The sequence below is a fragment of the Rhinatrema bivittatum genome, chromosome 7 (assembly GCF_901001135.1).
Source record: "Rhinatrema bivittatum chromosome 7, aRhiBiv1.1, whole genome shotgun sequence".
Classification (NCBI taxonomy): Eukaryota; Metazoa; Chordata; class Amphibia; order Gymnophiona; family Rhinatrematidae; genus Rhinatrema; species Rhinatrema bivittatum.
The window spans coordinates 132,546,525-132,572,474 of record NC_042621.1 but is presented as its reverse complement, the minus strand read 5'-3'; the positions used below and the strand labels follow the sequence as shown (position 1 = coordinate 132,572,474).

General features: G+C 44.7%; 1 protein-coding gene across 1 annotated transcript in view; it reads left to right on the top strand.

Moving 5' to 3' along the window:
- The window catches only part of KIF1BP (KIF1 binding protein), a 106,647-nt gene that overhangs the window by 47,144 nt on the left and 33,553 nt on the right, over positions 1-25,950 (top strand). Inside the window, exon 4 of the mRNA XM_029609155.1 lies at positions 21,560-21,743. Within this exon, the coding sequence (XP_029465015.1) occupies positions 21,560-21,743 (184 nt within the window). The remainder of the gene's footprint in view (positions 1-21,559; positions 21,744-25,950) is intronic.

Here is a 25,950-nt window from a genome sequence, read left to right as displayed (position 1 = left end):
CAAACACCTAAAACCACTATTGTATCTCCCCAAATTCAGAACCATCCTACAATCGCTTATATTCACTAGCTTTGACTATTGTAACTTACTCCTGATAGGCCTACCCAAAACCACCTTACGGCCTCTCCAATTACTACAGAACGCAGCAGCCAGAATTCTCACCAGTCACAAAAGAACAGACCACATCACTCTGGTGCTAAAAAGTCTACACTGACTACCTGTAGAAAAGAGAATCGAATATAAAACTCTAACCATAATACATAGTACATTGCACAACAGTGAAAGCACAAGCCTAAACAACAATATCCAGAAACACATCCCTCAACGCAACATGAGAGCATCAAACAAATCACAACTACACATACCATCAGTCTCAACTGCCAAACTTACCACTGTAAGAAACCGAGCCTTTTCTTTTCTTTTCTTTTTTTTAAACTTATAGTTTTATTACATTTTTAAGAGAACAAACATGAAACACAATGATGTGAAACAGAACTTTAGTCCAGTTAAACTTCCCTATGCCCCCCCCCCTCTACCCACCCAGCTATCCCCTAGTCACCTCCCCCCTCCCATGTCCAAGAGCTCTGGTAATGTAATTCAAGGTCAAAAACTCATGATCATAAAAAATCAGTCATACCTATGATTGCCAACAGGAAATTCCCATGTATAGCTATGTTAACAATGGGGTATGCAAGATAAAATACAAGTGGCCAGGAGCAAGGCAATGAGAGTTCATTTGACGCCCAGGTATATTCATGCCGCCTGTTGCTTTTCCCATTGCAGATACGGAGCCCAGTTCTCCTGAAATTTTTGCGGGGTAGCTTGAAGTTCTGCTGTTATAGCGGCCATTTTGCACAACAAATGCACTTTGTGTTGTACCATACCGAGAGATGGCACCATAGTTTGTTTCCAGCATCCGGCTATCAACAAGCGGGTTGCAATAAATACTTGTTGGCAAAAGAGAGTGTGTGGTTTATTCATGGAGAATGGTGGGCGGTGAAGGAGCATGAAACCGGGGTCCAGAACTCCATGGACCTCTAAAATTTCTTCAATCCACTGTGCTACATGAGTCCATAAAGTTTGAATTTTGTCACATGTCCACCAAACATGAAAAAAGGTCCCAAGCTGTCCACACTCTCTCCAGCATGATGCATTAAGGCGGGGGTATCTGCGGTGGAGAATTTGCGGTGTGAGATACCAACGGGTGATCATCTTGTAACATTTCTCCTGTAGGGAGGCGGATACCGAGCATTTACAAGCCTGTAATTAAATGTGCATCCAATCGTTTTTGGTCAAGTGGGTACCCAGATCCAAGTGCCAGGACTGCATATGCGGGAAGGGTTCATCTGTCCTTCCAAGTAAAAGGGTGTAAATCTTGGAAATTATCCCTCGTGTTTTATCAATGTCCGTACAGTATGTCTCAAATTGCGATTTCCCCTGTTGAAGGGAGGAGAGAATTAGGGGATTACGGAGAAAATGTAAAACCTGACTCCCCGCAAGAAAATCTGCAGGAGGCAGCTTGTATAGAGTTTGTATGTCTTGCCAGTTCATTAAAGATCCTCCTTTAAGTAAGTGTTCAATTCGATGGATTCCCTTCGCTTTCCAGACTTGAAATGCTCGAGTTGAGTGTCCTGCCTGGAATTGTGAATTATAGTATAAGCCTGTGGAGTAATAATACACCTGATCCCCGACCACGTGCTTTTTCCATTTGTCCCATAATCGTAAAGTGGTATCTAGGGACGCCGTCAGTTGGCCAGACGCTACCCAGGTGGCGCGTGGTTGCCACACCAGAGCTGACAATGGCATACCCCCAATGATATGACCTTCGAAATTAGCCCACTGTTTAGGGGAACCCTTCCTATGCATATCGGGAATCGCGGCCAATTGGGCAGCTACATAGTACCACTCAATATTGGGGACTCCTAGGCCTCCCCTATCTCGAGATTGAAACAACAGTCTTCTGGATACTCAAGGTGAGTGTTTTCGCCAAATGAAATCGAACAGGATTTTCTGCCAGGATCGTAGTATGGGTGTGGAAATTATAATTGGAATAGTGTGAAAGAAGTAAAGGAATCTGGGCAGGACATTCATCTTAATGATGGCAATGCGCCCCCAACCATGAATATTGCTCTCAGTCCCACTTTAATAAGTCCGTATTTTTTGTAATGGCATATAATTGAGTCGGAATAAGTCACTCACTCCCGCTCCAATTTGGACCCCTAAATATTTAAGGGATTTATGGGTGATTTTAAAGGGGTAGTGCTTCATCAAGTCCATAATGACATCCTGGCCTGCATTTACATTTAACAATTCCGTTTTATCCATATTTATTTTAAAACCTGAAACTGCACTAAATTCCTGTATCTCCTCCACAACCTCCCCAATCGATGCCCTGGGATTAGTAAGAGTCAGTATTTATTTATTTATTTATTTTATTTAACAGCTTTTAATATACCGACGTTCGTAAGGCACATCACGCCGGTTTACAAATAACTCAAAGAAGGAGGAATTACAATGAACAGGGGGCAAGGGATGGGAGGAGGCAAGAAAGAGGCGAGGGGTAGGGGAGATAGGAGAGGAAAGAGGGAAATGCAGGTAGCATGAGAGAGAGAAAAAAACAACTGTAAATACAGAAGGAACTTATTTACAGAAGGAACTTATATACAACATTTACAACTCAAAATAACAGTAGGATGTCATCTGCAAAAAGAGATATTTTCAAAGAGGTGCGGCCCATGGGGATTCCTGTTATATACTCAGAAGTCCGTATCCTTGTGGTGAGAGGTTCCAGGAATAAAGCGAAGAGCAAGGGAGACAAGGGGCATCCCTGCCTAGTCCCCCTCTGAACCTGAAAGAGATCCCCATATCCACCATTAATTTTTATCCTGGCTCCGGGGTCTTGGTATAAGCACTGGACCCAACGTAAAAAACTTGGGCCAAATGACATCCGTGCTAATGTGGTGAACAAGAAGTTCCAATGCACCAGGTCAAAGGCCTTCTCGGCAGCAATGGCCATTAGCACTAAGGGGACTTTTGTCTGTTTTGCCCACCATATGGCATCCGTAACTTTCCGAACATTGTCCGCTGCCATTCTGTGTGGTATAAAACCTACCTGATCACTATGGACCAACTGTGGGAGGAAGGTATTAAGTCTGGCTGCTGAAACCTTGGCTAAAATTTTTAAGTCCACATTAAGCAAGGATATGGGTCGATAGGACCCACATTGAGTTGGATCCCTCCCAGGTTTCACCAAGACTGTTACTCCGGCCACGTTAGTATGCTGGGGTAGGGAGTCCCCTTTGCGTAACCCGTTAAAGAAATCTGTAAGGGGCCCCACTAGTTGTTCACTATACCTCTTATAATAGCCCCCCGTATAGCCATCCAGGCCTGGGGATTTTCTAGCCTTAAGGTCCTTGATAGCCGCTTGCACCTCAATAGTATGAATTGGGCTATCCAAGAAATGTCATTGGGAGGTAGTTAAAGTGGGCAAGGAAATGGACTGTAAATACCTATCAATGCTGTCAGGTGTAATGTTCTGGTCCACGCTATATAGGTGGGAATAAAACTTGGTGAAGCACTCTCTTATATCCTTTGTGGTAGTCAACATTTGGCCTTGGTGATCTTTAATCTTAGCAATATTACATTGGAAAGAGTGCTGCTTCAATTGTAATTGAATCCCTGTTCAATGTAATCGCATTGATTACATTGAATGTTCAATCCCTGTTCATTGTAATCGCATTCATACATGCATGTTCCGTTGTAATGTAAACCGAGATGATATGTAATATTCTACATGAATCCCGGTATATAAAAATGTTAAATAAATAAATAAATAAATTGCCTGGCAAGGACCCGACCAGCCTTATTATTGCCCTCAAAATAACGATGTTTCAGGCGGTCCAGATTGTATGCTATCTGTGCGGCGTCTAATATGTGTACTTCAGAACGTGCTGCTTGTAATTTTTTAAGGTCATGGTCATTAGGGTGCTGTGTATGCTTGTGTGTAGCGCGCAATTGTACGAAGCAAAGCAGTGCGCTGCTTTTCCTTCTGTTTTCGCAGGGCAGAGGTGAGCGCTATAATGCGACCCCTCATAACTATTTTCGAACATTCCCATAGGGAGCCCGCCTTCTGGACCGATCCTTTATTAAGATTAAAGTATTCCCAGAGGTGATCCGAGAGGAGCTTACTGTGAGTGGGGTCCCGTAATAAATCTTCCCGCAACCGCCAATAGTGGTAACCTGGATCTGGGTCAGCCAGAAGGATGGTGATCCACACTGGGGCATGGTCCGACCAAGTAATAGCCTCTATTCCTGTATCTAGCACCTGATTTTGTATTCCTCTATCAACTAGTACAAAGTCAATCCTAGAATATGTTTTGTGGGGGTTAGAATAGAATGTGTAGGACCTGGAGGAACTTGTCTCCAAATGTCCACCAGACCCCAATTGTGCATGAGGCTAGATAACACTGACGTGGCCTTCCAGCTCCCTGCATTTCTATAGTAGGATGTACCAAGAAAACAAACCGGTAACCGATCCAATGTAGCGTTTGTCAGAGCGGTATGTGACCGGGTGCTAGTTCAACAAAGAATCGCATCAATACTGCTCACACAAGTGACTTATGAATCACAAGTGACAAGTCGGGATTCGGTGTGTTTACTCATGTTCCTTCATCCTTGAAAATCAGCAAAAGTATATAGAGCCAAGTTTCTGGTTCAACAAGCCCCTGAGGCAGCTCGGCAGAGCGAAACTCGGCCAGAGTCGGGCAAGTTTCAATAAAGTCCATTTTAACCGATCCATCCTTTCATTCTTCTATAGTAGGATGTATCCACCCTAGGATTGCGCACCACATTGTGATCTCCTCCCCATAATAGATGGCCTTCAGCAAACGCGGAGATAACCTCCGTCAGTGCCTGGAAAAAGGACCCCTGTTCTACATTAGGAGCATATATATTAATGATGGTATACAATTGCTTATCCATTTGTATTTTTAATAATAAATAACGTCCTTGAGGATCTGCTATGTGGGATTTATAATCATATATAACATGATGAGCAATAAGAATACCCACTCCAGTATATCTGGATGTTTTGGTACTGGCCGCAAAAAAGGAGTTAGGATATCCCTTAAATTGCAACAACCGCTCGTGGTGTTTCCGCACATGTGTTTCCTGTAACAGAGCGATATCAACATGTTGGCGGCGGAGATCACATGATAGCAACTGGCACTTAGTGAGGGTGTTAAGTCCCTTGACATTTAGGGACCAAAGCTTTAAAGCCATTGTCGTTTTCTAAAAATGGATAGGGCTCCCCACTGAAACTCCCTGGCACCATCTACATTGCTTACATAACAGAACCTGATTAGATGACAACACTTTCCCTTTGAGCTCTTGGACATAAACCTTCCCCCCCACCCCAAATTACCATTTGTATCCCCCATTTGGATACCTCCTTGCCAAGAGGTCTTAGCCGCCGACAAGTTAGATGCATTCCCGGCGAGTAACTCATAAGTAAGTCCAGAATTCAGTCTCGAATCATGGTTGCTTTACTGGATATTGAAAAACAGCCTTCAAGTATATCTAGTGTTCAGCGCACTGGTGAAGCAGTATTCCTCAGGGCCGATGAATCCTGTGGCGTTCGCTTCTGTCGTTCCAGGCGCCTGTTATTACCCACCCTTTGCCAGCGTGGGGTTGATGATACAGTATGTGAGTTGGTAGTCGCACGAGCAACCGATGAAGGCAACGATATGTTAGCTTTAGTAAATGCTGCTGCCGCATCTGCCATCGACTTTACTCGGTGGGTAACCCCCTCCACCGTAAATTGAAGGCTGAATGGAAATGTCCAGCAGTATTGTATGTTACTCTCTTGCAGAGCTATTGTGGCAGGGCGCAATTCAAAACGCTTACGCAGGGTAACAGCAGTGAGATCATTATAAATAGAAAGTTTATTACCTTCCCAGAGCCGATCCTGCAACTTTCTGGATGCCTCATACAATCGCGATTTTTCTTTATAAGTTTGTAGGCAAACTAGTATGTCTCTCGGCTTGTCCGCGACTCTGGGGCCTAGTGTCCGGTGTGCTCTTTCAATATGAAAAGAGCATGTGTCCTCAATAATGGCCGCCTCCTCTGCCACCCCAGCTGTCAGTAAATGGCGAAATATCTTCTTAGCCACTTCCTCGCTATCAGCATATTCAGGCATGTCGGGGACCCCTCGAATTCGCAAGTTATTGCGGCGCGATCTGTTCTCCAGATCTTCTACTTTTTCGGCTAATATCATTTGTTCAGTGCTGCAGCGCTGCTGGGCTTCCTCCATTTTGGTCAACACATCCTCCTGCTCTCCACGCGGGTATCCAGTTCATCGACTCTAGTTCCCAAGGCCGCCAAGTCTTCCCTCACCTCTGATATAGACTGTAGAAGCTCCCTCTTATGCTGTTTCATATCCGCTCTTAACTGTATAAACCAGTCTCTCATTTCAGATCGAGAGGGCAATTCGGAGAGAGTTTCAGGGGCAGTACGCTCCGGCTCTGGTGAGAGGGCCTCTCCCTCAGCTGGATCCTCCATGACCACTCCGCGATCTTCTCCGAGTTTAGTGTATGAAAACTGGGTGAGATCGTGGGTTTTTCTCTTTTGGGCCATCAGGGGTGATAGCGCTGCCGTGTGAGGGTGAGCAGAGCGAGATATTCAGGCTGGATGGTGCAGATTCGGGCTGATTTCTTAAAGCTGCGCCGGGAGCTCTCTCTCTAAGCGGACATTCCTGCCGGTGACGTCAGCGCGCCCCCAACCGAGCCTTTTCTATAGCAGGACCCCACCTCTGGAACTCACTACCCGAACACCTAAAACTACAAAACACTAAAATATTTAAAAAAAAAGATCTCAAGACCTGGCTCTTCAGACAAGCCTTCAAAGACGGGATCAGCTAATCACCCACTCCACAAAAGACACCGCATTCTATCACTGACAGTTAAACGCTACTACATTTAGTTAATCTCTTTTCAACTGACAGCCCTCCACAACAGACAATAATCCCTATCTGTTGCTATATAAGCTCTTAACCTTAACCATTCTGTATTCGTTGCTATAACCTCTCCACTTCTGCTATTATATCAGTACTGTTATTATACCATTTCTGTTAGAATATTTTATTATACCATACCAGTTACTGTACATTATATTATATATATATATATTATGCCAAATCTGTTGTTATACCAGCATTGTTGTTATACCAGTTTTGTTGTTATACCAGTTGTTTTCGCAATTGTAACTCGTTGTTTCACTTGTAAACCGGAGTGAAAGCCTCTAGCTAAACTTCGGTATATAAAAGTGTATAAAATAAATAAACAAATTAAAAAATAGTAGCCAAGTCCAAACTTCAGACTGGCAGCCCCAGTGCTGCCTTGGAGGAAGAAGGTCTCATGACAGGAGAGCATCAACCTGGTGCAGCAGGAAAGGATCCTGTAGCAAGGACCTGCTCTTCAGGTGATGCATTGTCCTTTCGCACAGAGGATATTTCCCCAAGGCCTACTACCCAGGAGGGAATGGTTAGGTCTGCCATCATAGTTGGTGATTCAATTATTAGGAATGTAGATAGCTGGGTGGCTGGTGGGCATGAGGATCGCCTGGTAACATGCCTACCTGGTGCGAAGGTGGTGGACCTCACGCGTCACCTAGATAGGATTTTAGACAGTGCTGGGGAGGAGCCGGCTGTCGTGGTACATGTGGGCACCAACGACATTGGAAAATGTGGGAGGGAGGTTCTGGAAGCCAAATTTAGGCTCTTAGGTAGAAAGCTTAAATCCAGAACCTCCAGGGTAGCATTCTCTGAAATGCTCCCTGTTCCACGCGCAGGTCACCAGAGGCAGGCAGAGCTCCGGAGTCTCAATGCGTGGATGAGACGATGGTGCAAGGAAGAGGGATTCAGTTTTGTTAGGAACTGGGGAACCTTTTGGGGAAGGGGGAGTCTCTTCCGAAGGGATTGGCTCCACCTTAACCAGGGTGGAACCAGGCTGCTGGCACAAACCTTTAAAAAGGAAATAGAGCAGCTTTTAAACTAGAACAAAGGGAAAGCAGACAGTCGCTCAGCAGCACATGGTTCTGAGAGAGGTATCTTCAAAGGATACTGATGATGCATTAGAATTAGGGCATCCCGACAGTGAGGTTCCAATAATAAGAAAAGTAGTCCAAGTGCCTGTAACTAAAAACTCACCTGAGCTAAAAAATTCTAACTTATCCCTATCAATTAAAAAGCAGAATGAAAATACAAACAAAAACCAAACTTTGAAATGTTTGTATGCTAATGCCATAAGTCTAAGAAGTAAGATGGGAGAATTAGAATGTATAGTAGTGAATGATGACATAGACTTAATTGGCATCTCAGAGACATGGTGGAAGGAGGACAACCAATGGGACAGTGCTATACCAGGGTGCTCCTCTCTGTCATTGCGATATAATTTGTACCCCGGCGCTTTATGTTCGGGATGGCATAGAGTCCAACAGGATAAATATCCTGCATGAGACTAAATGCACAATTGAATCTTTACGGGTAGAAATCCCTTGTGTGTAGGGGAAGACTATAGTGATAGGAGTATACTACCGTCCACCTGGTCAAGATGGTGAGACTGACAGTGAAATGCTAAGAGAAATTAGGGAAGTTAACCAAATTGGTAGTGCGGTAATAATGGGAGACTTCAAAAACTCTGGTTCATCCTCCGGGTCGTCCCATAGTGTCCGGCATCGGATCCCTGCTGGAACCCCTGTCCCAGTTTGTGGATGTCTTTCTTAAGCCACTGGTACCTCAGATCAAATCCTACGTGCGGGATTCCTCTCACTTTATGACACTTTTGTCACAAATTGAGGTTCCCCAGTCCACAATATTTCTCATTACGCTAGATGTGGTGTCACTTTATTCCAACATTCCCCAAAGTGAGGCCCTCACTGTTATCGAAAAAGCTTTGAACACACGTCCATTACCACATAGAGTTACCACCTCTTTTTTGGTTCAACTTGCCGAAATTGCTTTGACGAAAAACTTCTTTCAATTCCAGGATATTACGTATCAACAGGTTAAAGGGACCGCTATGGGGGCCACTATGGCCCCCAGTCTAGCGTGCCTATACATGGATGAATATGAAACAGTGAACATTTATCCATCTACTTATTTATTTATTTATTTATTTATTGTTTTTGTTATACCGAGTTTCATGATAGGCATCACATCAACCCGGTTTACAAATAACAAGGAGTGTAAAGCATAACGTAACGTAAAAAACAATATTTTCAATAAGAACCTTGAACTTGGTCTCAATTCATCCATGTATGGCTACGCTATATTGACGACATCTTCATCATCTGGACAGGATCTGACATACAGTTTTTCATGTTTTTTGATTGGGTCAATTCACTCAACCCTCACATTCAATTTAATTACAGTATTCACTCCTTTAATATATCTTTTTTGGACATGCTGATCACTTAGAAGGGGGATGGCTTTGAGACCACTCTCTTTCGTAAGAACACTGATTGGAACACCTTGTTGGCCTATAACAGCTGTCACCCCCGGGCACTCCGTGATAACATACCCACGGGGCAATTTTTACGGCTTCGTCGCCTTTGCTCCACACGGGAGGAATTTCTCTCTCAGTCTCGACGTATGTTCACCAGGTTTGTTGAAAGGGGTTACCCAACACGAATCGTGAAAAGAGCTTTTAAACGTGCTTTATACACGCACCGGGACTGGCTTTTCAGTTCTTCCACACAGTGTGATGACGTATGCTTTAACTGTATTCTCCCTTTCTCCACCATAGGAAGGTCTATTGTCAACATGATCAAATGCCATTGGTCAGCCCTGTCCCTTACTGACTTAATGCATGGTCCCCTACGTTTCACTTTTAAGAGAGCCACGAATTTGAGAGGCCGTCTTGTGCACACATCGCTAGCGCCTGCACAAAACTCACTTCGGACTAAGGGCCAACACAACCCTTGTGGCCGATGCACGATGTGCAGCCACACTGAGACCTTGACAGTTTTTAAACACCCTGGGTCAGGACGTGTGTTCAATTTACACTCCCAGTCAGATTGTTGCACAAAAGGAGTAATTTACGTGATTACATGCCCTTGCTCATTGGTTTATGTGGGGAAAACCTCACGTATGATTAAGACACGAATTATAGAACATTGTTCTAATATTAGATCATCTAGGATCGATGAACCTTTAGTGGCTCATTGGATACATGCCGGACACTCCATCGCTGACCTCTCCTTCCAGGTATTGGAGGTGGTCTCGCCCTCCCCGCGGGGAGGAGATTTCGCCTGTATGCTAGGTCGGAGGGAGCAGCGATGGATTTTCATTCTTAACTCAGTTTCCCCTCACGGTCTCAATAAAGATATAGAGTGGTACCTGTTTTATTAGCAATCCTGTCTAATATGTCAGTACGATCACAGGTGTTCCTCTGTCATTCCCAGCATCTCGCGAGAGTTTGCCTTTTCGCGCCATTTTATGTTCTTTAAATGTGGGTTGAAATCAGCGGGTGCTCGCGCTCCTGATGGTCTTGTATAAGGTATGTGAACTATTATTACAATGTATATACAGCAGCCTTTTGTTCCGTTCCTGATTACTCACATTATATTTCAGATTTTGAATATCATCTGGTCCCTCCCGATGCAGCCACCGCGAAACATGGGACCGTGTCGGGGGACTTTAAGTTTCTTTCTGTTACACTACCGGAGTTGCCGCAGTGAATGTATTATGAATGTCTACAATAAAAATACAGTTTACTGACTGAATGGAACTGTATCTTTCTACCTGCACCAGTGACCCTATAGACTTCAATTACCCCAATATTGACTGGGTAAATGTATCATCGGGACATGCTAGAGAGATAACATTCCTGGATGGAATAAATGATAGCTTTATGGAGCAATTGGTTCAGGAATCGACGAGAAAGGGAGCAATTTTAGATTCAATTCTCAGTGGAGCACAGGATTTGGTGAGAGAGCTAACGGTGGTGGGGCCGCTTGGCAATAGTGATCATAATATGATCAAATTTGAATTAATGACTGGAAGAGGAACAGTATGCAAATCCACGGCTCTCGTGCTAAACTTTCAAAAGGGAAACTTTGATAAAATGAGAAAAATTGTTAGAAAAAAACGGAAAGGAGCAGCTACAAAACTAAAAAGTGTGCAAGAGGCGTGGTCATTGTTAAAAAAAAAATACCATTCTGGAAGCACAGTCCAGATGTATTCCACACATTAAGAAAGGTGGAAAGAAGGCAAAACGATCACCGGCATGGTTAAAAGGGGAGGTGAAAGAAGCTATTTTAGCCAAAAGATCTTCATTCAAAAACTGGAAGAAGAATCCAACAGAAGAAAATAGAATAATGCATAAACGTTGGCAAGTTAAATGTAAGACATTGATAAGACAGGCTAAGAGAGAATTTGTTGGCCATAGAGGCAAAAACTCATAGTAAAAACTTTTTAAAATATATCCGAAGCAGAAAGCCTGTGAGGAAGTCAGTTGGACCATTAAGATGATCAAGGGGTTAAAGGGGCACAGAGAAGATAAGGCCATCGTGGAAAGATTAAATGATTTCTTTGCGTCTGTGTTTACTGAAGAGGATGTTGGGGAGGTACCCGTACTGGAAAAGGTTTTCATGGGTAATGATTCAGATGGACTGAATCAAATCACGGTGAACCTAGAAGATGTGTTAGACCTGATTGACAAACTGAAGAGTAGTAAATCACCTGGACCAGATGGTATACATCCCAGAGTTCTGAAGGAACTAAAAAATGAAATTTCAGACCTATTAGTAAAAATTTGTAACCTATCATTAAAATCATCCATTGTACCTGAAGACTGGAGGATAGCTAATGTAACCCCAATATTTAAAAAGGGCTCCAGGGGCGATCCGGGAAACTACAGACCGGTTAGCCTGACTTCAGTGCCAGGAAAAATAGTGGAAAGTGTTCTAAACATCAGAATCACAGAACATATAGAAAGACATGGTTTAATGGAACAAAGTCAGCATGGCTTTACCCAAGGCAAGTCTTGCCTCACAAATCTGCTTCACTTTTTTGAAGGAGTTAATAAACATGTGGATAAAGGTGAACCGGTAGATGTAGTATACTTGGATTTTCAGAAGGCGTTTGACAAAGTTCCTCATGAGAGGCTTCTAGGAAAAGTAAAAAGTCATGGAATAGGTGGCGATGTCCTTTCGTGGATTGAAAACTGGATAAAAGACAGAAAACAGAGAGTAGGATTAAATGGACAATATTCTCAGTGGAAGGGAGTGGGCAGTGGAGTGCCTCAGGGATCTGTATTGGGACCCTTACTTTTCAATATATTTATAAATGATCTGGAAAGAAATACGACGAGTGAGATAATCAAATTTGCAGATGATACAAAATTGTTCAGAGTAGTTAAATCACAAGCAGATTGTGATAAATTGCAGGAAGACCTTCTGAGACTGGAAAATTGGGTAACAAAATGGCAGATGAAATTTAATGTGGATAAGTGCAAGGTGATGCATATAGGCAAAAATAACCCATGCTATAGTTACACAATGTTAGGTTCCATATTAGGTGCTACTACCCAAGAAAGAGATCTAGGCGTCGTAGTGGATAACACATTGAAATCGTTGGTTCAGTGTGCTGCGGCAGTCAAAAAAGCAAACAGAATGTTGGGAATTATTAGAAAGGGAATGGTGAATAAAACAGAAAATGTCATAATGCCTCTGTATCGCTCCATGGTGAGACCGCACCTTGAATACTGTGTACAATTCTGGTCGCTGCATCTCAAAGATATAATTGCGATGGAGAAGGTACAGAGAAGGGCTACCAAAATGACAAGGGGAATGGAACAGCTCCCCTATGAGGAAAGACCAAAAAGTTTAGGACTTTTCAGCTTGGAGAAGAGACAGCTGAGGGGAGATATGATAGAGGTGTTTAAAATCATGAGAGGTCTAGAACGGGTAGATGTGAATCGGTTATTTACTCTTTCGGATATTAGAAAGGCTTTAGGGGGCACTCCATGAAGTTAGCATGGGGCACATTTAAAACTAATCGGAGAAAGTTCTTTTTCACTCAAAGCACAATTAAACTCTGGAATTTGTTGCCAGAGGATGTGGTTAGTGAAGTTAGTATAGCTGTGTTTAAAAAAGGATTGGATAAGTTCTTGGAGGAGAAGTCCATTACCTGCTATTAATTAAGTTGACTTAGAAAATAGCCACTGCTATTACTAGCAACGGAAACATGGAATAGACTTAGTTTTTGGGTACTTGCCAGGTTCTTATGGCCTGGATTGGCCACTGTTGGAAACAGGATGCTGGGCTTGATGGACCCTTGGTCTGACCCAGTATGGCATGTTCTTATGTACTGTATTGAACCAAATATAAAACAGCCCTAACCGTAGGACAATCTCCTTATATTCTAGCCAGTATGGGAGAACGAAGTAGCCTAGGTGGGAAGCTGCAGTATTTCAGACAAAGAACCTAGCAGTAAGTGGCAACTATTCAGGCAGGTTATCGCTGATCCTCCAGGAGGAACAACGTAATGTTCAGGCTGGTGGGGAGCTGCAAGTCTGCCCAGTGGCAAGAGAAGCATGCAGCTTAATGAGCTGTAGGTCTTAAATCTAGTGAGGTGCTGGGTGGACGTTCACTTAGGGTCAGCACTTTAGCACTTCACTTAGACTAGCAGGATTTCCACTTTGCTACAGGGCAGGTTTTTGAAAAACGCTTTAAAATCTCCTCTCTTCTGTTTTCATCTGCTGTGTGGAGTTGCTACTCATGGTCTCAGCTGTCTAGTAGAACTTTGAGAAACTATGGGCCTGATTTATGAAGCTTTTTCCACTCATTGACGCAACATAGGAAAAAAGCCTTAGTATTTATTTATATTTGTATGTTTTTATATACCGAAGTTTAGCGCTGGCCTTCACTCCAGTTTACAGGTATATCAGTTTACATGAATAGTCAAATGGTTTACAATAATAACTGTGGGAAGGGGCACAGGCCTTCACTCCGAAATCCAAGTATAACAGTTTACATTTTATTTATGTATTTATTAAAGGCTTTTATATATCGACTTTCTTGATACAAATCAAATCAACTCGGTTTACATCGAACTAAGCAGTAACTATAAACCAACCAATCAACAAGAGACAATTTAAAAGGAGCATAAAGTTACATTATAACAAGGATGCCTTAACTGGGAGTAGGAAAAAAGAGAGGGAGAACGAAGATAAAGTACTATATTCGATAGAGTATGGGAGGGAGGCAAGGAGCCGACCTCATGATAACTTGTAAGCGTGATTTAGCATTTGTTTATTTTCATAAGTTTACATGAACAGTCAAACAGTTTACATTAATAACTGTGGGAGAGGGTATAACAAGAGTTTATATGAACAGTCTTACTATGTACATTTATACCGATGGGGGTATGGTTTAGTAATTATATCAGCTATTTTTAGGGGTTTCACAGTGAGGTGCTGCCTCGTATTAAGTGTATTTTACAAGTGAGAAAAAGCAATTGTATACAATAGGACCAACCAGTTATGATGCTAGGTATAAAGGGCAGGTAGAGTTATCAGGTAATAAAGTGCTTAGTGGTGATTTATTTTCTTGGGTAGGGCAGGGTAAATTAGACTTAGTAAATTAGACCCTTTCTCACAGGACATGCAGGATGGTAGTCCTCACATATGGGTGACATCATCAGGATGGAGCCCAATCATGGAACACTTTTGTCAAAGTTTCTAGAACTTTGACTGGCACCTACTGGGCATGCCCAGCATAGCACCAACCCTGCATCCAGCAGGGGTCCCCCTTCAGTCTTCTTTTATCCGCACAGCAGTAACCACGCGGGTTAAGGAGCTCTTCAGAGATTCCTGACAGGAATTTTTCCTCACGGAACTTTTTCAAAAAATTTCAAATAATTATACCCCACAGGGGTCCCCTTATTGATACCTTTGCTCTGCGGTCGAATGGTAAGTTTTTTTGTTTTTTTTTACCGGCTTGCGGTCGATTCCCGTCAAGTTTTTCCCTCGCGGCCTACTGACCATCGACTGCACCGCGACTAAATTTTTGTCGAGGCCATGGCGCCGGGTTTCCGTCAGGGCCCCGACTGCACTCGAACAATGTCTATCACTGACTCTCACACAGTCTGTGTGATGTGTTTGGGGTCTGACCATGATGTCCTTACTTGTACTAAATGTGCCCAAATGACACCAAAGGGTCGCAAGGCTAGGCTGGAGAAGATGGAACTTCTCTTTCGGTCAAAAACCCCGACTCCATCGATATCTTTGACGTCCGAACCAGTACCATCGACTTCATGCCAGCACTGGGAAACCACTGCTGCCCGACCGGCTTAGACTCCGCGGTTGTTGACCCCCTCTGTTCCTCCTCAGGAAAAAGACTGAGGAGAACATCGAGAAAAACATCAACACCGCCATCGGAAAGCTCAGGCCACCGATACAGGCAAGCCCTCGGCATCTACATCATCTGAGCCACCGACAAAGAAGTCCCGAACAGAAAAGAACATAAGAAAATGCCATACTGGGTCAGACCAAGGGTCCATCAAGCCCAGCATCCTGCTTCCAACAGTGGCCAATCCAGGCCACAGGAACCTGGCAAGTACCCAAAAACTAAGTCTATTAAGGCCCCATCCTAAGTCTATTAAGGCCCCATCCCCTTCTATCTCTGGGTCACCGAGGCGTTCCCCACCTGGACAGGTGCCGGGATCCGCGATTCCACCTTCACCGGTGGATCCCTCCGGCTAAGCCAGTGCTGCCTCCTACTCCGGAACCGGGTATCCATGCCCCAGGTTTCCATGAGAAATTGGATCAGATGATCCAAGAGGCCATCGGTAAAGCACTCCAGGGGTTCAATCCTCCATCGGTGCCGGTTCCTGAGCCGGCCACTGATCTGATACCCAAGGCGCTTGCTCCGCTATTGGCAAGAATGGATGCGTTAATGCCCTTCCACCGGTGGATCCGAGGGAACTGATGGCCCCGATTCCTTCCTCACCGATACCCTTGTCATCGGAAGAAGAAGAAGAAACACTGATCTCCATTCCGCCTTCGGGAGTGCTTCCATCGATGTCGCCGATTCCATCAATGCTCCCTTCGATGCCTCCATCCATGCCTTTGATTCCGCCTCTGAGGCCATCGATGCCTAGGCCCGGGCCTTCCGGGATAACACAGTTACTCCCTTCTGATGAACATATGGGAGCTGGTGATGAGCCTTACGATCCTTGGTCCGATGATTCATCCCAGGATACTGATGATCTTCCTTCACAGCCCTCTCCTCCCGATGAAAGGAAGCGTTCTCCTCCAGAGGAGTTGTCCTTTATCAGCTTTGTAAAGGAAATGTCTGAAATGGTTCTATTCCAGCTTCAGACTGAAGAGGACTCTAGACATCAGATGCTGGAGTTTCTCCAGTTTGTCGATGCTCCAAAGGAAATCATGTCTATTCCTATTCATGAATCCTTCTGGACCTTTTAAAGAGAAATTGGGAGCACCCTGGCTCTGTGGCACCTGTCAACCATAAGGCAGATGCCACCTACTTAGTTCAGTCAGCCCCTGGCTTCCACAGAACTCAATTAGATCATCACTCAGTGGTTGTGGAGTCAGCCCAGAAGAGGGCACGATGCTCCAAACCTCATTCTTCCAGGAAAGGAACAAAAATTCCTGGATGCATTTGGAAGTCGTGTATTCCATGGCTCAATTCTGCTCTCTCGCATTGCGTCCTATCAATTGTACATGTCCCAATACAACAGGGCCCTGTTCACGAAGATTCAGGAATTTGCTGAAGCCTTACCTCTGCAATTCCAGGACCAGCTTCATGCCCTAGCACAAAAAGGCCTAAATGCTGGCAGACATGAAGTACAGTCTGCATATGACATCTTCGACACCGCCTCCAGAGTTTCGGCGGCAGGAATTAGTGCGAGGAGATGGGCCTGGCTAAAGGCTTTGGGCCTCCGACCCGAAGTACAGGACAAGTTAACTGACTTGCCCTGTGCTGGGGATAATCACTTTGGAGAAAAGATTCAAGAAGCAGTGGCGCAACTCAAGGACCACCAAGAGACTCTGTGGCAGCTCTCCTTACTGCCCTCTGATCTTTCTTCCTCTTCCAAAAGATCCTTTAGGAGAGACTCCAAGAGACAAGTCTACCGGCAAAGGAGATACTATCCCCCAGCGTCCAGGGGTCGGTCTTCTAAGCCTTACCAAAAAGGCCAATCCAGGCAACCTCGAGTACAGAAGTCACAGCCAGCCCCCCAGCCAGGTCCAGCATCTAGCTTTTGACTCCTTCCTAGAGAGCAGTACCCAGCTTCCCCTTCCGGCTATTCCCATCGGAGGCCGGTTGTGCCACTTCTACAAAGCTTGGCATACAGTCACCACAGATCAGTGGGTACTCGCTGTAGTAATTCAAGGTTACCACCTCAACTTTCTCTCTGTTCCACCGGATTACCCACCTTGGCTGACGTGGGGAACATCCGCTCACTCCTGGAGCAGGAGGTCTCCCTCCTCCTCCAGTCCCAATCAATGGAGCCAGTTTCCCTATCCCGGCAGGGGTTCTATTCCCAGTATTTCCTGATACCAAAAAAGTCAGGTGGTGTTCGCCCAATACTGGATCTTCGCACCTTAAACAAATACCTACAAAGAAAAAAGTTCAAGATGGTGACCTTGGATTCTCTTCTTCCCCTTCTCCAAAGGGAAGACTGGCTCTGCTCTCTAGACCTGAAGAAACAGCAAGGAAGGCTGTCTAACAAAGCCGTGAGGGCAACAAAACAGGATTAGCAGCCAAATGTCCAAAATTGGATTTCTTTATTGCAAGGTAACACGAGTGTGTGAAAAGTGCCCAACTCTGGCCGAGTTTCGCCCTCTTACAGTGGGGCTACATCAGGGGCTCAACTCAAATCGTGTATTGATCAAAGAATCCAAGTCTTAAAAAAGACTGTACATTTTGTAGTTATTGGATTGGCTTGAAAAAACTTATGGCAGCGATATCTCTGTTTTTTTCATATACTCATCAACAAAAAGGTAGTGAATGTACCGGTATGCTTTAAACTTATGACGGCAAGCATAGACGGCAGCATAGCTTTCACTTTCGTTCGAGTGAACAAGTGAAAGCTATGCTGCCGTCTATGCTTGCCGTCATAAGTTTAAAGCATACCGGTAAGAGGGCGAAACTCGGCCAGAGTTGGGCACTTTTCACACACTCGTGTTACCTTGCAATAAAGAAATCCAATTTTGGACATTTGGCTGCTAATCCTGTTTTGTTGCCCTCTGCTCTCTAGACCTCCAGGACACCTACACACACATTTCAATTACTCCATCGCAGATTCCTGCAGTTCCTAGTAGGCCTAAAACACTTCCAATATCGAGTGTTACCATTCGGCCTAGCATCTGCCCCATGAGTCTTCACCAAGTGCCTCATAGTGGTAGCTGCCTTTCTCAGGAGTCAAAGTATCCATGTCTACCCCTATCTCGACGATTGGTTGATCAGGGCTCCCACTCAGCAAACTGTACTGACGTCCCTACATCTCACTTTGCATACCCTGATCTCCCTAGGGTTCCTCATAAATTATCCAAAATCCAGGCTAGTTCCTTCTCAAACCCTGTCGTTCATAGGGGCCAACTTGGACACTCCAAAAGCGAAAGCCTTCCTACCTCAGGATCGAGCTTTTACTCTCGCTTCTCTGGCCCATCAACTGCAGTCGACAACTTTCATCTGCACATCATTTTCTGGTCTTACTGGGTCATATGGCCTCCTCTGTGCATGTCACTCCCATGGCTCGTCTTGCCATGAGAGTAAATAAGTGGATTCAGTCTTCTCAGCCAATGTCCACCATTGTCCACATCACCAAACAGCTTTGCTTATCGCTGGCCTGGTGGGCAGACCAATTCAATCTGCTACAAGGCCTTCCATTTCAGGTTCCAGAACCTCAAATAATCTTGACAACAGATGCTTCCAGCCTCAGCTGGGGTGTACATGTTGGAAACCTGCAAACTCAGGGCATTTGGTCTCCAGAGGAAGCCAAACACCAAATAAATTTCCTGGAGCTTTGTGCAATAAGATATGCTCTCAGGGCTTTTCAGGATCACATTTCCAACCAGGTCATCCTGATTCAAACAGACAACCTGGTGGCCATGTGGTACATCAGCAAGCAAGGGAGAACGGGCTCCTACCTTCTGTGTCAGGAAGCGACACAGATATGGGCGGAGGCCCTTTCCCACTCAATGTACCTCAGAGCCACCTACTTGCCGGGAGTGGACAATGTGTTGGCAGACAAGCTGAGTCGCACTTTTCAACCGCACGAGTGATCCTTCAACCCCACTGTAGCGGACTCAATATTCCAACATTGGGGTTACCCTCACATAGATCTCTTTGCGTTAATTCACAACCGCAAAGTAGAGAACTTCTGCTCTCTCACTCGCAGCCAACACCCGCAGCCAAGACACGCTTTCTCCCTCTCGTGGGCCAGCAGTCTCCTTTATGTGTACACTCCACTTCCATTCATTTCAAAGACTCTCATGAAGTTGCGAAGGGACAAGGGGTTGATGATTCTGATAGCCCCTCATTGGCCACGCCAGGTCTGGTTTCCAATTCTTCACGACCTATCAGTACACCGGCACATTCCTCTGGGGAAGGGCCTGCTTCTGATCACTCAGAACAACGGCTGCCTTCGTCACCCCAACCTCCAGGCCCTCTCCCTGACTGCCTGGATGTTGAAAGGTTAATACTTCAACCTCTTAACCTTTTAGAGCTGGTTTCCCGTGTCCTAGTAGCTTCACGAAAGCCTTCCACAAGGCAGTCTTATCGTTACAAGTGGAACAGGTTTACGGATTGGTGTACTTCCATGTCCATTGATCCCTTCACTTATTCCACACCGAAGTTTCTGGACTATCTCTGGCACCTGTCAGTCAGGCCTCAAAACTTTCGTCTATCAGGGTACATGTCAGTGCGGTAGCCGCCTTCCATAAAGGTGTCGGGGATGTACATATTTCAGTACAACCCCTTGTAACAAGCTTTTTGAAGGGCTTGCTCCACCTTAAACCTCCACTGCGCCCTCCAGCCCCTTCCTGGGACTTCAACATAGTTTTGGGGCAGCTCATGAAACCTCCGTTTGAGCCTCTCCAATCCTGTGATCTCCACTATCTCACTTGGAAAGTGATTTTTCTTTTGGCGATCACATCCGCTCACAGAGTTACAGGCCTTACACTAAACTTCTGCATGATAGGGTAGTTCTCCGCACTCACCCTAAGTTTTTGCCTACTGTAGTATCGGAGTTTCATATCAATCAATCCATTATACTACACATCTTCTTTCCCAGGCCCCATTCAAATCCAGGAGAACGGGCTCTGCATACCCTTGACTGTAAATGTGCTCTAGCATTCTATCTAGACCGTACAGCTGGCCACAGGAAATCCACTCAATTGTTTGTTTCCTTCGATTCTATCAAATTGGGTAAACCTGTGGGTAAGTAGACTCTCTCCTCCTGATTAGCGGACTGTATTTCTTTTTGCTATCAGCAGGCAGGCATTCCACTTCAAGACTGTGTCAAGGCACACTCTATCAGGGCCATGGCAACATCAGTAGCGCACCTACGCTCGGTGCCGCTGCTACCAGTAGCTCTCTCCACACCTTCGCAGCCCATTATTGTTTAGACAAGGCTGGCAGGCAAGATTCCATCTTCGGCCAGTCTGTGCTACGCAACTTATTTGCGAACTGATGTACCAACATCCTTCCACCAACCCATTAGGGTTCAGGATGCTCTCTACCAAATTCCACCCCAGTTGTTGTGCCTGTTGCACGTCTTTGGATACATTTGATGCATTGCTCAGGCATCCGCAGCTCGGTACTCACCCATATGTGAGGACTACCTTCCTGCTTGTCCTGGAGAAAGCAGAGTTGCTTACCTGTAAAGGTGTTCTCACAGGACAGCAGGATGTTAGTCCTCACGAAACCCGCCCGTTTACGTTTTCTTATTTTATTTTCGCATTTACTTTTTACTATAATACAAGACTGAAGGGGGAGCCCTGCTGGATGCAGGGTTGGGCTATGCTGGGTATGCCCAGTGGGTGCCAGTCAAAGTTCTAGAAACTTTGACAAAAGTTTTCCATGATTGGGCTCCATCCTGATGATGTCACCCATATATGAGGACTAACGTCCTGCTGTCCTGTGAACACCTGTTACAGGTAAGCAACTCTGCTAAATTATTAGGTAAGAGTCCTTTTTTTTTAAAATACTTCATTGCTCCTGTGAGTTAGTGTGGTGGCTGAGCCAGAGTCTGTCCTGATGCATTATAGATGGTTTCTCCTTTGTCTTCCTTGGAAAATTGCCCCACCATGCACTGAAACAGCAAACTTCCAAGAGCAGGTCAGTAAACTCATCAGCAGCTATAAGGACATTCAAGAAATGAACGTTTGACGAGTTGGTGCTGAAGTTATCTTAACTTGGAGTATCCATTTTTCTTTTCTTTGAATTTAAACTGAGTTTCATTAGTTATAGGAAAAAATTGACAGATGCCTGTTAAAGAGTAAAAATGAATATCTAACAACTATGTTTTTTTCAGATTTGAGAGTGTCTATACACATACACTGTACTATTTAGCCCAAGTTTACCAACACCTGGAAATGAACGAGAAGGCAGCCCAATACTGTCACACTACCCTACAGCGCCAGTTGCAGTACAGTAGCTATGATCCAGTAGAGTGGGCCATCAATGCCGCCATGCTTTCTCAGTACTATCTCGGCAAGGTAAGCATTAGTCCAAAATTTAACATAGTAATGACAGTAGATAAAGACCAAATAGTCCATCCACTGCCCAGCAGGTTTAACAGTCGTACCCTATTTGCCATTTCCTTTCACCTCTGTAAACCACAATAGTATTACCAAAAATGGTTCTGCTTTACAAAAACATATAATTTAGACTACAGGTAAGTGTGACAGAGTGAAAGGAACGTGGAGATAGAAATTTTTATGAGTAGGAAAAGAGTAATTGTTAACACTAAAAACCTTGTATAAAATGTTAAGAAATTACAAACCCAAATCTTGCTGGGCTCTGATACAGCATTGCGCCCCATATCTCAAGCATGGTATCACAGTGCATGGTGTGGGCAGAGATTTGCTATACTGGCAGTGGTAGGAAAAGATGATAGAGGGAGGAGCGAAGTATTTTCTAAAGTTCATTTAACTACTTCCTTTCTTTTTGCCAGCACTCACTTATAAATCCACCAGCAGAGTGAAAGTCAGCCTAGCAAGTTTTACTGCAGGGACAAATCATACCAGTAAGGAAAACAGAAATATACATATCACATATATGACCCTAGTTCTAGAAACATCTTTTATGCAGTTTAATGCATATTAGTGTTGCTGGATTAACAGTGCTGCAAACTGAATTTCAATGAACAGATAACAGAGCACAGGCAGCAGCAGTTTGGTCTTGCCTCATACACTTCCCCCTTGTAAATATCAGGCCTCACATCATGACTGTGAAAGTAGAAGCTACTGTGACTGATTGCAGGAGTGAGGGAGAGGTTATTTATTTTGTGTAATTAAACTTTTGAGCATAAAACCAGACATCCAGAACTATACAAGCTGGTAAATACATATCAACAATCCAACTCCAACAAAACTTCTGTCCCCCTCATTCATTTTTTTGTGAAAGAAATCCCACTCTACTCCTTACTACCCCTCCACCCAACCCCCCCCCCAAAAAAAAAAAAAAAAAACAGACTGCGATCTCCATCTCTTAAAGGGTTGCCAGACATTTGAAAAAAATGGCAAGTGTATTCTTTCTAATTGCTGAAAGATATTCCATCTATGAATATCATCAAGCCTTTTATGAACCTGGTATAGTTATGGAATCTTTGTTCTCCAATTGGAGCTAAATAAAAAAGCACAGACGATAGTGCTGAACCTTGTGGCACACCCCAGCGAATCTTATGCGATGCAGAGTATGTTTGACCCATCTGAACTCTTTATCTGTTAGTCAGATATGAACGAAACTTCAATACCATAACACCTATGCCATGAGCATACAGGTTTTCTAATAAAATCTTATGGTGGATGGTTTCGAAGGCTACTGATAAGTCTAATAGGATCAGGATACCCGAGGTGCCCCGATCCAAACATTCTAAAAACGTATCCGTAAGACAGAGCAATAAGTATTCTGTAGAGTGATTTCTCCGGAAACCATATTGATACATGTCTAAAATCTGACTATCCTGCACATAATCTAGTTGCTCCAACACAGCTTTCTCCAAAACCTTAGCTATTGTAGGTAAGTTTGATATTGGGCGGTAGTTTGCAAACTTACAAGATACCAAATTAACATCCTTTTTAATGGGCCTTACGGTGGCCTATTTCCAGATCGCTGGAACTTAGATCTCTGAGTGAGGGTCATTTATCATTTTTATTATATCAAAAGTAGCATCTTTCAAATTTTTAACAAGTTGGAAAGGACAGGGATCTAACATAGAAGAGACTGATTTCAAACCAGCCACTTTAGAATCAACTTAATTTAAGGAAATCAACTGGAAGCCTGTCCATTCACTCTGCAAAGAGCAGTTCAAGGTGCAATCCAAATTATTCACTATAGGACCAATTTGTTGCTGCAAATCAAGTACTTTATCTTCAAAATAATCTGCCAATAGGTCACGGGCATATAGGTCTTTACAATGGCTGGCTTTAATATCAAACTATTTACTATATTAAAATTTTCTAAAGGTTTATTAACAGATTGCGCCAACTGTGACAATAGTAATCTCTTTTAGCTTTAAGACAACAGTCATGATAACCCTTCAAAGCCATCTTATAAGCATCTAAAGATGCCTCATTCTTCTCCTTTCTCCAGTGTTTTTCTAACTTCCTAACCGATCTCTTAACACCCATACTAAATGCATACCAAGGGGTGCACCTTCCCTTTTCTCGACTATTAGCCTCATATGGAGAAGCCACCTGATCATTAAATTTGCTGCAGTGAAGAATGTCATCCCAATTATGTCTATTTTATCAAGCCAACAAGTCTTAAATTTCTCATTATCCACATCTGGCCCCCTAAACCTCTTTTCTGTTACAGTACCTCTATTAATTCCCATTCATGCCGATTCCTAACAAAAATTGAATCAGAGAATGATCAGACCAAGCTACCTTTCTCTTATCATCCCTTAAGAGAGGTTGATCACAGCCCCTGCACAATAACAAGTCCAAGGTATGCCCTGCCCTATGTATAGGACCTGAGATCAATTGTACCATCAATAATGCTTGTAACAGGAGTAAAAATTCCTGCACACCAATAGGTCGATACAGTAACGTTCAGTTAAAGATTCCCCGTCTGTAACGTGCTGGGAGCGCACAATACAGACGAGTAAGGCCATCCAGCGATACAGTCTCCAGTTTCACGCGTCCTTAGCGCTTCCTAAAATAGACACATAACCCTTTCCGCACCCAGCATGTAAATGAACGAAAAAGCTGTATAATGAAGGAATTAGCTATTCCCCTCCGATACTGTAATGGGCGCTGATACTATCTCCTCAGTAACCTGCTGTTTTGCCGCGGCCTTAACGTGTTAGTTTACCGCCTCCCCCTAGTAGGTGTTAGTGTAGTGTAGTGCCAAAATCACACGGGAAAGGGAACGGGAAAAGAGAGGTTTTACTTTTATTAAGAACTGTTATAATTTTTTAAACACTGGGGGGGTTCTTTAATTTTCTGGGGGACCTCTCCCCAATCCCACACTTATCTGCACTGTAACGTGTTCGATCGGGCGAGTAGGCAGGTAGGCGACAGCGGCGGCGTGAGCCATCAGTAGCGGCGGTGTGTTCGATCGGGCGGGCGGGTAGGTGAAAAAAAAAAACTTTTCTGAGCCATCAGCGGCGGCGGCGGGATCCAGGGGGGGTGGGTACGTGTTCGATCGGGCGAGTAGGCAGGTAGGCGACAGGGGCGGCGGCGCAGCAAAAAAAAACCAAAGCGACAAAAGTAACTTACTTTTCCGGGGCAGCGGGAGCGGGATCGGGGGAGGGGGGGGGGTAGGCGGCGGCGTGTTCGATTCGGGTGGGGGGGTAGGTGGGAAAAAAAAAAAACTTTTCTGAGCCATCAGTAGCCATCAGTAGCTCCCCCGACGAAGACAAAAAGATGGCCGCCTGCACGGGGGAAAGCGTGCAATTGGCCGCTGAAGACGTGACGTCACGACGTTTGGCGTCACGGGGTGTGACGTCACGTCCTCAGCGGCCAATTGCACGCTTTCCCCCGTGCAGGCGGCCATCTTCGTTGGGGGAGCTACTGATGGCTCAGATCGAACACGCCGCCTACCCCCCCCCCCCCCCCCCGATCCCGCTCCCGCTGCCGCTGCCCCGGAAAAGTAAGTTACTTTTGTCGCTTTGGTTTTTTTTGCTGCGCCGCCGCCGCTGTCGCCTACCTGCCTATTCGCCCGATCGAATAGGCAGGTACCCCCCCCCCCCCCCCCCGGATCCCGCCGCCGCTGCTGATGGCTCAGAAAAGTTTTTTTTTTTCCTTTGGTTTTTTTTTGCTTGCCGCTGTGTCTCACCTCCTCCCGGAGCAAGACTGCTTTCGTGCCCTGCTCCGGGAGGAGGTGAGACACAGCGGCAAAGCAAAAAAACCAAAGGCAGGAAGTAAGTCGCTTCGCCGCCTCCCGCCTCCCTCCTCCCGGTGCCTGTCATTTCAAATGTCATTTGAAATGATATTTGAAATGACAGGTACCAGCGCACCCAGGTTACTGTATAGGCGCTGTATTAAGCGCCTATACAGTAACCTGGGTGCGCTGGTACCTGTCATTTTACTGTATAGGCGCTGTATTAAGTGCCTATACAGTAAAATGGGTTGCGCGGGCATAACCCTTCCCTTACGCTTCACAGCCTCGGCATGCATTTGCATGCGATTAGAAGAGAGTATCAGGCGCTAGGTCTAGAGGACTGTGCGTGCGGGGAGGAAGGGTGCGCCTGACACT